Source organism: Salmo salar, chromosome 09, assembly GCF_965601325.2.
Source record: "Salmo salar chromosome 09, fSalSal1, whole genome shotgun sequence".
In the NCBI taxonomy this organism is placed as follows: Eukaryota; Metazoa; Chordata; class Actinopteri; order Salmoniformes; family Salmonidae; genus Salmo; species Salmo salar.
This window is the reverse complement of record NC_138299.1, coordinates 127,744,403-127,758,528: the sequence shown is the minus strand read 5'-3', so window position 1 is coordinate 127,758,528 and position 14,126 is coordinate 127,744,403. Positions and strand designations below refer to the sequence as shown.

Below are 14,126 nucleotides of genomic sequence, written 5' to 3'. Positions count from 1 at the left end.
CTGCAGGTGTGTTATAGCGCACGAGCGCCCCCTGGTTTGTTTGCTCTGCTGGTTAAAAAATCCTAACACCACGGACTAACTAGCTAGCTTCTTTCGTCCATTTTGTTTTGCTGTTAGCTAGTTTATTGCAGAGATGGAAGACGGTGAAGAGCCGGGTTTAGTTCACTCTCACAGCTCTACTTCTGGGTCAAAATCGAGCAGTGACAAGATGTTTTCTCTCAAGAAATGGAATGCTGTTGCAATGTGGAGCTGGGATGTGGAGTGCGATACATGCGCCATTTGTAGGGTCCAAGTTATGGGTAAGTTTGTTTGTGATTTAGCTAGTAAGCCAGCTAACAAGTTACAGCAGTAATGTTACACCCATAGCCAACTCTTGATGCGCATTAAGCTAGCTAACAACAAGCTAAATACAATAGCTTAGTGGTCAGACAGTCACCTAAACTGATTAAGGGATGGATGTTCATCTTCATGGGCAGACAGACTGAGAATGCTTCCTATTTGGAGAGCTTAGTTTGTTAGCTCGTACGTAGTTAGCAAATAGACAACTAATGTTAGCTTGCTAATAAGCTAACGTTAGGAGGTTAACGTTAGAATTCTGAAAACATGGCTCAAGTCATTGCAAGGAATGAAGCTAAATTACCTAGCTAAACTTGCCTGGTAGGACGGAATTGCTAGCCAGCTGTATCAGTCCATGTGTCACAAATCAGGAATGGTCAGCGATAGCTGTGCACCGGTTTAACGTTAAGTAGCTAGTTAGCAAAGTTTCCTTGATATGTACCTTCTTTCCGCAGATGCATGCTTGCGGTGTCAGGCTGAAAATAAACAAGAGGACTGTGTCGGTAAGCCACTTTAAACGTCTTAGCCCAACATGTATATAACACAACAGTATTGTTTTGTGTTATCAGACCAACGGCAGGTATGACCCTGGGTCTGCTCCAGTGTTGGGTGAAACCTGGATACTCATTTTATAGATCCAGAACTTGGCGACAACTCATACTGGTCTCACAGCAGATGTGCATGTGGCAGATATACCTGGGTTCCTAGCCTGGTATATTGGGTTAAAATGTGATAAAGCCAGTGTATCTAAACCTTGGTAAAGCAGAGTTTGTCCTGTGTATGCATTAAGATAAAACATATTGGTTGTGTGTGTACCAATATGCTTTACCATGTATTCTGCTCTTCTGCTGACATGCTGAATTTGAAAATACCATGTAGCACACCATTTCATAGTCTGCTTCTGTCTCCCCTCTTTCACAGTGGTATGGGGAGAGTGCAACCACTCTTTCCACAATTGCTGCATGTCTCTCTGGGTGAAGCAGAACAATCGCTGTCCACTGTGCCAGCAGGACTGGGTCGTGCAAAGAATCGGCAAATGAAGTGCCTCTAACTTCCCCATCCTTCCACTGCAAGTTTGGACAGGAGACCGGACTGAATACTGCAACCTTCTATGTACATTGTGTGTGCATGCTGCTGTCATTCCTTCGATGCTAAGATATAGATTGAATGGCCAATATCCTGGTGAAGACGTCCTTGCCCCGCTCTTTGATGGAAGTGTCGGCAGGTGCAGGGCGATGCTGAAGAACTGAGGATAGGTGCTGCGCTTGGTGTCATGGTTAACTTTTTTGTGTCGTCCAAGATGTTTTTGTGAGAGAAAAAAAGTTAGTTATTAAAATAAGTCTAAGCATAGCTTTGTTATTTCTTTCTTTGGCATTTTAATGTGGTGGTTTATGGTTATAGTTGCATCCCCTCAGAAGTCTGAACTCAGATCATGAGGTGTCTGCCTGCCTTCCTTGCTACCTGTAAGAGCACATTTCATACTTCACCTACTAATCAAGAGAATGATTACAGAATATCTACTATTGTCTCTGCATCATGTGTAGGCTATTGGAGTTTGGATCCATGGTGCTGCAGGGACTGTATTTAGTCAGAGAACTTCCCAGATTGCATAATTGGGGAATGTGGGAATTGAACCCACAACCCTGGTGTTGCAAGTGCCATGCTCTACCAACTGAGCCACAACTGAGTGCAAGATGATGTAAATACAGTCTGAAAACAAGGCTGTAACGTAACAAAATGTAGAAAAAGTCAAGGGGTCTGAATACTTTCCGAAGGCATAAAGTTATAATCCTGCCCGTCTTCTGCTCATCAGCCAAAGCACACCCCTTTTGGCACAACAGAACTTTAAATAGACCCAGCTTACCTACATGTTTTATCAGACTTTCCTACTCCTCATGGTTTTAGGCAACTATACTTGGCACTGATCTTGTCAAAGGGCTATTTTTAGGGCTCACTAAATGCAGCTCTCTTGCTTTTTTAGCTTTGCCCCCAATCCCAGGTCAGGACTGTAGCTCGGCGTAACAACAATCTTTGTGGAAGTCATCCATGACTTCTGCCTAAATCCTGACCTGTGGCCTAACCTTTACTAGACATCTCAGAAAGCAGAATATGAAGATAATGAAAAATGCTTTTCTATTACAAGTCTAATAGAGTCTGTGTAAATGAATGTGTTCTCATAACTGAATAGAAATAGCCTCTAGCTGAAGTCATTATTCTAGGGAGATCTTTCACTACTTCTTGACAGAATTGAATACACAGTAGCGTAGGCCTATGTCTGTTATTAAATCCATTCATCTCCTAAACCAGACATTGTCTTCACAAACTGAATTAATAGTCTCTCATCGCCTCAATGTGTAGCCTTTAACTCTTTGTTTACGTCTTTCTATCCATAATATTATGACAGTAAGGCCAGCACCTCACTACAGTTATGCTGGCATTGTCCCCATCTAAGTTGGTAGCTCGCTAAATATAGACCGACAAAAGCTTCTTAAGTAAGAAGCCACATAAGTTCCTTTCCGTGAGCAGCGCCCATGAATGAGCACACAAACACTTAAGAGAAAATCCCTCGTGCTTTTTAATTCTAGTTGAAGCATTACGTGATTGAGTCAAAGAATGTCTTCTGGTGTGGCGCAGATGTCGGAGCTGCTCAGTCACACCAGGGACCTGGAGAGAATTGGACACACTACAGGGAAAGAACATAGTCTTAGCACCCTCTTCCAGCACCTTAGTAGCCTTAGCTCCCTGCTCAGCCACACGGTGTAGGAGGGACAACCCAACACAGCAGCAGCCAACATGTGTGACATGGGGGGACTGGATAATCTGGTGGCGAACACGGCCTACCTTAAGGGGGGCGACGAAAAGGAGATGAGGAAGAGGCGGCGCAGCCTGTCCCTTCCCAAGCCAGAACAGTGCGTGTCCATCCGCGCCGCAGTGGGGAAAGAATTTGAGATGCTCTGCGAGAGGCAGCCCATAGGGAAGAAGTTCTTCCGGAAGTTCCTCCTGGAGTCCAACCCGCAGTACGTGGCAGCTGCAGAGTTCCTGGATGAGCTAATCGACTGGGATCTGGCGGAAGGCGCTGGCAAAGATAAGTTGAGGACTAACATCATCAACAAGTTCTGCAAGGCTGACTCCAAGAGCTTCCTGTCCTACTTGACAGGAGAGGTAGCGGACAAGTGCAAGGCCGTGTCAGACAAGGATTTTGAAGACGTGATGATGGGCAAGGTGAAGGATGCCACACGGGAGTACCTGAAGGAAAAGCCCTTCACAGAGTACCAGACCAGCCCTAACTTTGACAAGTTCCTGCAGTGGAAAGGGTACGAGAAACAGAAAATCACTGATAAGTATTTTCATGAGTTCAGGACCCTTGGAAAGGGAGGCTTTGGAGAGGTAAGTCCACAAAAAGTTTACAGTGCAGCTGCCTAACTGACAACAGTAGTGAAATATTACAGTTCTAAAATGTAAACTTGAACACTGTTTTAAGGGTATGCAACAGTTACAGTGAGAATTGCGATGGTACAAATACTAATGATAAGGCATGATAAAGAAGTCCCTAAAAGGGATAATTGTTTGTACCTCATCTAACGACATACTGCCCAGCTAACACATTTGGTTCCTTGGAAGTTGTGGAAATGTTATGTTTTTGTTTGCAATTGGTTCTGAGAACGAAGCCATAACTTTCCTGACCGGTAAAACAATGTTTTTTAAACGTTCTGAGAACGCAATTTAAAATTTCACCTCTTCTGAGAATGTACATTTTTAGGTTGCAGGGAGCTTCTGAGAATGTTTTACTATGGTTACATGAAAGTTTTCCTGGGAGGTTTTCTTAACATTCTGAGAACATGTTTCAATAATATTATTTGTATTTTATTTATATTTTACACCCTTTTTCTTCCCAGTTTCGTGATATCCAATTGTGTTCGGATTACGATCTTGTCTCATTGCTGCATCTCCCCAAAGGGCTCGGGAGAGGGTAAGGTGGAGTCATGTGTCCTCCGAAACATGACCTGCCAAACCACGCTTCTTAACACCCTTCCGCTTAACCCGGAAGCCAGCTGCACCAATGTGTCGGAGGAAACACCGTTCAACTGACGACCGTAGTCAGCCTGCAGGCCCCCGGGCCGCCACAAGGAGTCGCTAGAGTGTGATGAGCAAAGTACAGTCCCCCCGGCCAAACCCTCCCCTAACCTGGACGCCGCTGGGCCAATTGTGTGCAGCCCTATGGGCCTCCCGGTCACAGTCAATAAGACTTTTAATAACACTGCTAGCTTAGTTTGGATTAACTTTTTCGGTCTCCAAGCACAGATGGAAGCACATGGAAATGCCTTTCCTTAGGCATTAATCATGCAAACACGTTTATTTTTTATTGTGGCACAGCATCAGTGAGATTCTTCTGTTTTCTGTCCATGGAATTAGTCTACTGTGCCACCAGGATAGAGCTAGCATGCCATGTTTTTTTTGAATTCATACAAAGCTGTTTAAATCTATTCAAAGATACCCCATTTCAAAGGAAACAAGCACTCATTAAGTTCAGGTGTTGGACAATTAGTGGGCGCGGGCAACACACCTAAACACACTTAACAAGATAGAGGATAGAGTTTTTTTTATGCTGAGAACGGAATGTATATGTTTTTAAATAACATTCTTATAATGTTCTCTGAATGTTACTAAAGTTATCTTAACGTTCTGAGAATGGAATATATATTTTTAAATAACATTCTTAGAATGTTCTCTGAACATTACTAATATTTTCTTGTGGTTTTTATGGAAAGTTTTCTTAACGTTCTCGGAACAATTTGAGAACTTGACTTTAAATAGAATCATGAGGAATATTGTAGGAAACGTTATGCTGTATTACTGAAACTCCCACAGAAGAACGTTGTTTCTTAACGTTCTCTGAACTATTTGAGAAGCTTCCCAATGTCAAACCAGTTGGAGAACGTTCTTAGAACATTACCAACATTTTAATTAAATGTTGCAATGTTTGAACTTTTAGGAAACATTCTGTTAAAGTAATGAAATACCAAGAAAATATATTTTTTGTCAAGTTCCTTAAAGGTTGACTTTGGGCAAAAATGCTAAAATAACATCTTTAAACTGCATAACTGATCAATGCACCATCCTACCAGGCCATTTAAAGCTTAAAAACAAAATGGAGGAATAAGATATTTGGCTACAGAAATGCTATTTCTTACCAATCTCTACAACTTCCGTCCAAAAACAAATTCTGTGAAATGACCTCAACACATACTGGAGGAGTTCCTGGCAAGCTAAAGTGGCTAGCTTAGCGAACGAACTAGCTACATCGGTCGCTTTGTGCAAAAAAAACAATGACACATCGACAAACCACCAAAGGCACACCCCATTTCTGCTTAAGAAATGTTGCAAGGGCGGAGTTGGATAATTTTTTGTGCCCATAGTCGACCATTAAATGTGCTGAGAATGTTCCAAAGCCAAGCATCAATCCTGCACCATTCCCAGAAAGTTGTGGGAAGGTTGTATGCTAAATAACCATAGGACAACCACACTCTCACCAAGCTCTAAGAAACATGTGGTTCTCAGAATGTTTTGTGCTAGCTGGGTTATGTGATAGCTTGGGGATCTTATCATACATTTATCAGACATATTAGTTTCAGTCCCTCTCTCTCTCTGCATAGGTATGTGCCGTGCAGGTGAAGAACTCAGGGCAGATGTACGCCTGCAAAAAGCTGTGCAAGAAGCGTCTGAAGCAGAAGAATGGTGAAGGCATGGCACTACTGGAAAAGCAGATCCTGGAGAAGGTCAACAGCCTGTTCCTGGTGAATCTGTCCTATGCCTACGACTCTAAGACCCACCTGTGTCTCGTCATGACCCTGATGAATGGTGGCGACCTCCGGTACCACATCTACAACATTGGCGAAAAAGGCCTAGAAATAGACCGCATCAATTACTACATTGCGCAGGTCACCACAGGAATCCTCCACCTGCACGCCATGGATATAGCATACAGAGACATGAAGCCAGAGAACGTGCTACTGGACAGCTTCGGCCAATGTCGACTCTCGGATCTGGGGTTGGCCGTGGAGCTCCCTGGCGAAAAGACCATCAATCAAAAGGTAAGGGCTCTGATAGGCTGAGATGAACTCCTCATCCTTGTTGTTTAATGACTCTACATTAACAACAATGATTGAGTTTTTTTTAGAGTAGGGTGACATGACATGGTATTATTGATAAGGATTTATCCATGGTTAGGGATCTATCCATAACCAGGGTTTTACATTATTACCATCCCACTGGGCATAAACTTGTTGAATCAATGTTGTTTCAACATAATTTGTCAACCTATTGTGATGTGGAATCTACGCATAACATTTACATTTAAGTCATTTAGCAGACGCTCTTATCCAGAGTGACTTACAAATTGGTCGATTCACCTTATGATATCCAGTGGAACAACCACTTTACAAGAGTGCATCAACATTTTTTAAGGGGGGGGGGGGGTTACATAAAATACATTAGATTTGAAAAAAGTCATCAACTGTTGTTTTGAGGGTGACATTTCAACCACGGGATTATGCCATCATGGAAACCAAATTTCTACATAGACAAACCATGTATAAAATATGTTGAATTTGTAGCTTTAAAACAACTTCAGATCTTCAACGTTATGTCCACTATCAGAATAAAAACATTAGGCTGGGCAGCACCTCCTACTGGAGACTTGATCTGTCTACAGCTAGGCTTTGGTCTCCCATCCAGGGTTTTAACCAAGCCCAGCTATGATATTTGTCACTGACTTTTACCAATGTACTATCTTGGGAATGACTGTACACTGCCCTTCCTGCATTATGTATGAGGTTCACTCTCAATTAGCAACCTCTGTATACACACACACACACACACACACACACACACACACACACACACACACGACACACACACGCACAAACACACACACACTCAATTAGCAACCTCCGTATTAAGAGAGCTCCACTTAAAAACTAGATAGATTAACTGTTGCTATTGAAGTCATTCCAAAGGGTATATGTTTAACAGAGCAAATTAAATGTGACCATACTTTATTACTCATATCACGAATGATGCTATGTAAGCCTATATAGTATTAGGAAAGTCATCAACAGTCATTGTTTCAATTAAACTCAGAATTCAACTAAAAATAGATAACACAATAGGCCTAGGGTTTCAGGCTCTGGTTGATTTCAAATTGTATGTTATTTAGTGATATTGAATTGTGCTTTGTTGTCAACTTAACCAAATATCACAATTTGAAGGAGATGTATCTTCTGCTTGGATAATTCCATTTTTGCCATTGACTTAGTCTGGCTGTAATTCCAGTTTGGCAAATGAATCATTTACATGTTGGATTCTCAAACAAAAATCTAAGTTAAAGAATAGGACTAAATGAAATCACACTTTATTTAAAGTGCATTTAAAGTTTGATTTGATTTATTCCTAGTCTTTAACTTTGGTTGTTGGTTGATATGGAGATGTGAATCCATACATTCGTAGACAAACTGGAATTAAACTATCCAATAAGAAGATACATCTCTGAAATACAACAAATAGCCTATTAACTTGTTAACAAATAATATGTTGGATTCACGTTTCCAACTCAACCAAAAATAAAAGTTAAAGAACTGGATAAAGCCAGTGTGTAAGAGGTGCGTAACTGGCTGCAGGGAAGTCAGGCGCAGGAGAGCAGAAATGGGTAACAACCGGAGCACTTTAATAAGGCAAAACAAACTGTACCCAGAACAACAAAATACGGGTCGAAATAACCCGTCCCAAACCATTCTAGAGTGCACATACACTTTACAACAAACAATACCACACAGAGACATGGGGGGAACAGAGGATAATTTACACGTAGAGTAATGAGGGGATGTAAACCAGGTGTGCGGGAAAACAAGACAAAACAAATGGAAAATGAAAAGGTGGAGCGGCGATGGCTAGAAGACCGGTAACGTCGACCGCCGAACGCCGCCCGAACAAGGAGAGGGACCGACTTCGGCGGGAGTCGTGACACAATGGCTCAGATGGAGCTATTCAAGCAGGAACTATCCTTTAAATGTTGATATTTGGTTGCATTGTCAACCAAACACAATTCATTATTACTTTTGGAATACTGTAAATAGCCTAATATTAAGGCTTTCTTACAAGTTAATGTAACATTCAACCTTAAAATGAATAACCTATCCATGGCCACGTTTTGAGGTGACTGTACCTATACATTTCTTCTTATGTAATCATATAGTCTGCATGTTCAAGATATCATGCATATGTGGAGATCTTCACAATCTCAAATGGAATTGATCTCTTGCACCATGTACTTTTGTTATCTCTACTGCAATCCAGGTCATTTGGTTCTGTTATTAGATTAAGCACAGTGATAACACATGAATCTGTTGCATAAAAAAAACGAAATATCTGTCACAACTTCCGCCGGAGTCGGTCCCTCTCCTTGTTCGTTCGGCGGTCGACGTCACCGGCCTTCTAGCCATCACCGATCCACTTTTCATTTTCCATTTGTTTTGTCTTTGGTTTTTACACACCTGGTTTCAATTCCTCCATTTAACTGTTCATTATTTAACCCTCTGGTTTCCCCCATGTTTGTGTGCGTGTTTGTTTTATTGTAAGGCTGTATCTGACGGCTAGTATATTGTTACCGGGTTTTGTATTTACGCCTGTTTATTTCGTGGTACCGGTATTTTTCCAGCACCATAGTATTGTGTTTATACTGGTGTTTTCTTGAATGAAATACCTTGTCCACGCATCTCAGCTCTCCTGCGCCTGACTCCTTTCACCAGTTACCCACAGCCTTGACAATATCTGACATTCTGTTCCCATTTGAACTTTGGTGTGCTTTTAAACGGTTGAAAAGTGCAGTGACATTTGGGTGTCAACTAAAAATTTAAACATTGTTTCTCCATTGGAATTTGGTTGTACTTTCAGGTGGTTGAAAGCATAGTGATAACACATTGGAAATTCAACTAACTTTTGCCTGTCTTTTTGAGTGGGTGAATATAGGTTGTAATCTCAATGATCAACATCTCAACCAAAAATTCCCCAGTTATCCACATTGAAATGACGTGGTGTGCCCAGCAGGATGTGACCTGTTCCACGTTAGTTACCGTCCATGACATTGACTTCTCTTTCACCCTCTATGACTCAGGCTCCCTACTGAGCCATAGGAGGGACACTTCTATCTACACTCATACTGTATACAGTCAACTCCTGATTAATGCAATGACATACAAATATCTGAGGAGCCAATAAAAGGGTAGGCCTATATTTTACTTGGAACTGGTCCGTGAACTACAACACACTTCACTCTCATTAACCTGCAGTCACTCACTCACTGTTAGGTGGGAAATTGGCGCCTAAAACAGGCTTGTCCATTGGGATTTGCCTTGACCAGGAGCTCAGTGCATTAGCCCCCAGCCCACTAATCTTAGCATAATTCAGAGGTGGCTGGGATCTGTCTGCGAGGAGAGGCTCAGTCCCACTAGGTATCCACTTAATGGAGAGTGGTGCAGCCCAGGGGGGGCTCAGGTCAGGAGATGGCCAGGATAGAGTGCTTACTGGAGGCTAGTGCAGGGGAAACCTGGTGCAGGCATGTGGTGCTGATGTTACGAAAGAGCTTTAGTAGAATTTAGGGATATAAGGTCCCTGATAAGGGGCATGGTGAGCATAAGGGTAGATTGGCATATGTAAGGGTTGAATCAATTAATCAATCAATCAGAAGTTGTGCTATGCCACAACCAATTTGCCACTGATTAGCTCAACTATGTGAAGTATTGTGCTGTAGTCCACAGTTGATATAACACAGAACATTTTGTTGCTATGGTATGGAACCCTAGAACTAGGCCTAAGCAACCCCTCACTTCTCTTTCTCTGTTTCCTTCTCTGTCATCACACCTCTCTCCTCTCCACTCCTCTCCTCCTCCCGTCCTCCTTCTCCTCAGGCTGGCACAAGTGGCTACATGGCCCCAGAGATCCTGAAGAAAGAGCCTTACCGGATGTCAGTGGACTGGTGGGCACTGGGCTGCAGTATCTACGAGATGGTGTCAGCTCGCCTGCCCTTCAAGGACTATAAGGAGAAGGTGCAGAAGGAGGAGGTGGCACGGCGCACCCTTGAGGATGAATGCAAGTACGAGCACAAGAACTTTGACGAGGGCACCAAAACCATCATCGACCTCTTCCTCAAGAAGAAAATTGATGAGCGTCTGGGATGCAGGACCAAGTAAGAATTGAGCACAGTTTCGGCCCGGAGATATTCCTGAGTACATGGGCGAACCAGGAACAACTCTAGGGCCCTCTAGAGGTTTTTCTGGTCAGGTCACATGTTCAGGAAAAACACCTGGTTCTAGGTATCAGGTCAGGTGGTTTTGGGGGGAATGTATATTTCTCTGACTTCAGTGTGTTTCTCTCATCCAGGAACGAAGACCCAAGGAAGCATGAGTGGTTCAAGAGCATTAACTTCCCTCGACTGGAGGCGGGGCTGATCGACCCACCCTGGGTTCCCAAGCCCAACGTGGTCTACGCCAAAGACACGGGGGACATCAAAGACTTCTCAGAGATCAAGGGCATTGTGTTTGACGACAAAGATGACAAATTCTTCAAGGAATTCAACACGGGGGCGGTGCCCATTGCTTGGCAACAGGAAATGATTGACAGCGGACTTTTTGACGAGCTGAACGACCCCAACAGGAAAGAGTCGGCTGCTGGATTTGACGACGAGGAGAAGAAATCTAAATCCTGCACGCTTTTATAAAAGCCCCTCTATACTATAGTTAGGACTTTTGTAATTTTCAAAGCTATCTCATTAAGAACATTGTGACAATAATCGTATCCACAAAAAAGGTGTGAAGTGGTAGTAAAATCCAGGGCCAGGTCAAGAAACATATTTCCACCACTTCACACCTTTTTTTTGTGGATATCAAATGTATTTATAAAGCCCTTCTTACATCAGCTGATATATCAAAGTGCTGTACAGAAACCCAGCCTAAAACCCCAAACAGCAAGCAATGCAGATGTAGAAACATGGTGGCTAGGAAAAACTCCCTAGAAAGGCCAAAACCAGAGGAACCAGGCTATGAGGGGTGGCCAGTCCTCTTCTGGCTGTGCCAGGTGGAGATTATAACAGAACATGGCCAAGATGTTCAAATGTTCATAAGTGACCAGCATGGTCAAATAATAGTCATCACAGTGAACAGGTCAGGGTTCCATAGCCGCATGCAGAACAGTTGAAACTGGAGCAGCAGCACGGCCAGGTGGTCTGGGGAGAACAAGGAGTCATCATGCCAGGTAGTCATGAGGCATGGTCCTAGGGCTCAGGCCCTCCGAGAGAGAGAGAGAGAAAGAAAGAAAGAAAGAAAGAAAGAAAGAAAGAAAGAAAGAAAGAAAGAAAGAAAGAAAGAAAGAAAGAAAGAAAGAAAGAAAGAAAGAAAGAAAGAAAGAAAGAAAGAAAGAGAATTAGAGAGAGCATACTTAAATTCACACAGGACACCGGATAAGACAGGAGAAATACTCCAGATGTAATAGACTGACCCTAGCCCCCGCAGCATAAATACTGGAGGCTGAGACAGGAGGGGTCAGGAGACACTGGCCCCATCCGATGATACCCCTGGACAGGGCCAAACAGGCAGGATATAACCCCACCCACTTTGCCAAAGCACAGGGCCCACACCACTAGAGGGATATCTTCAACCACCAACTTACCATCCTGAGACAAAGTATAGCCCACAAAGATCTCCGCCACGGCACAACCCAAGGGGGGATATGATTCTTCCTGCTCTCCTACATTGCAATTATCATGATAAACCACAGCACTTACGATGATATCAGCAATTGATAAGGTGCTATAGGTCATTTTGCCTATATCATTGGGCAGAGTCAGTGTCTGTGGTATAATCAACAGCAAACAGCTAGACTAGAGCCAGAATGGGGACTGTGCTTTACAGGCACTGTCAGAGTTGCAGTAGCAGGCTTCTACCACAAGGTGTCCTCAGATATCTAGATATGTGGATATTCACAAAACCATCTTCTCTATATTGACCTGTGTGTAACATCTTGCCTTTTTTAAATGCTTATGGTAAGATCACCTGTTACCTTTTTTGTGAGTTGTGGTGTTGTTGGATTTCAATGCTTTGACTCTTAAAACCTTAGAGAGCATTAACTCTCACTCCTTCACAAGTCTATCCCAATGACCAACAAACTCCCAAAACATATTTTAACAAATGTATAAATAAATGGAAAATGGATCTCACTGTGTTCAGTCTTATAAGCTATTTTTAATAGTATTATGTAGGGATTATTTCAAGTGCACTATAACAATGTATATGCTAACTTATTTTCACCCATTAGTTACATATAAAGGCCCAATGCAGATGTTTATATATCAATATGAAATTATTTCTGGGTAACACTTATGTACCTTACTGTAATAGTATTACATTAAAATTGACAAAAATAGCATTTTAGCAAATAACTATTTCTCAGGCAACAATGTTTGCTAGGACTGTCTGGGAGATGTCTGAGAGGGGAAAACTGAAAATTAGCTGTCATTGGCAGAGAGGTTTGGAACTCTCTTTGTTATTGGTGAATTCTTTAATTTATCGCCTGGTGATGTCACCGGGAAAGACAAAACTCCTGCCTTTGCAAACCTGCTAATTAGGTCCTGTGTAGATTTGTATTTTCAACAAGCAACTATCAGGAAATAACATTGATTAAATTGTGTTAGTTTCATCAGCCGTTGTACAATATGACACAAAACACTGGAAAAACATACTTTTGAGTGCACTGGGCCTTTAAGAATCTGTGTGCACCATAATGCACCTTTCTAATTAAGTATGTTAATTGAATTAAGAAACTGAGATGATCATAGAGGATTTCAGTGTCTGTATGGACAGTTTATTATATTCTGTGTATGAGTTGAATGGATCTCACAAGAATGTTAAATCAAAAGCTGGTCCTGTTTTGTGCTTGTGTCTTTGTTACGTTGAGTTTCTCGAAGTGACATTTGATTTGTAATTTTTACAGTGTAAATCTCTATTCCTTTTTTTAAGGGATTGGGGATGCTTGTGGTATGTGTATGCTGAGTGGAAAGGTGATATGTGCAATAGGAAATTGTTGAAAATCAAAGAATATATATATATATTTCTTTGAGAATGTTTTTTAATTTCCCTGTATAATCTGTGTTAAAATCAGTTTAAATTTAACCTCAAGTGCCCCTTTTCTCTGCCTGAATTTCTCCCACTTGATTTGAGAACCAGTATGGTTGTCACAGTATTTTGCCCTAGCGAATTCATCTCCAACCGCCTCAATACTCACAATACAGATATCATCAACCCATGCTAATTACATCTACCTTCCCTCATTCAACACTCAGATCAGATGTCCAGCAGTTTATGTTTACATAACATATTACTGCCAGGGCTCCATTTTTAATCTGATAAATATCCTTTACTAATGGATTGAAACCCAAACTCTGGCCTGTAAGTCTTACATTTTGGCGAAACACAGACACATTTGTGAACAGGTTTTTAATGTGTGGGACATAAACATGTGCGGTGCTAAATCCTGAGAGAGGCGACCTAACAGGACTGAGATGTTCTGTTGGCTGGTGTCTGTTGTGGGATTAGAAGGGGTTTAGATGGAAACCCAAGACACAACCGGAGCCTCATCACACGTAATGGCAGATGAGGGAGTCATCTGTGGACGACTTGTTGACAACATCAACCCGTCGTCAGGTCTCGTGGAACATGTTTTTACCAGGCGCCTACGACCTTCAG

At 42.2% G+C, this 14,126-nt stretch overlaps 2 protein-coding genes across 2 annotated transcripts; both read left to right on the top strand.

Moving 5' to 3' along the window:
- Positions 1-73: 73 nt before the first annotated feature.
- On the top strand, positions 74-1,683 carry rbx2 (RING-box protein 2). The gene is given in 3 exon segments (NM_001140739.1): positions 74-299; positions 792-839; positions 1,258-1,683. Coding segments are annotated over 3 exon segments (333 nt in total). The 5' UTR covers positions 74-133; the 3' UTR covers positions 1,377-1,683.
- Positions 1,684-2,219: 536 nt separating this feature from the next.
- LOC106612581 (rhodopsin kinase grk7a) lies at positions 2,220-12,601 on the top strand. The gene is made up of 4 exons (XM_014213869.3): positions 2,220-3,723; positions 5,991-6,428; positions 10,299-10,576; positions 10,771-12,601. The coding sequence occupies exons 1-4, from the start codon at positions 3,130-3,132 to the stop codon at positions 11,105-11,107; spliced, it is 1,647 nt and encodes a 548-aa protein (XP_014069344.3). The 5' UTR covers positions 2,220-3,129; the 3' UTR covers positions 11,108-12,601.
- The last annotated feature ends 1,525 nt before the right edge of the window (positions 12,602-14,126 follow it).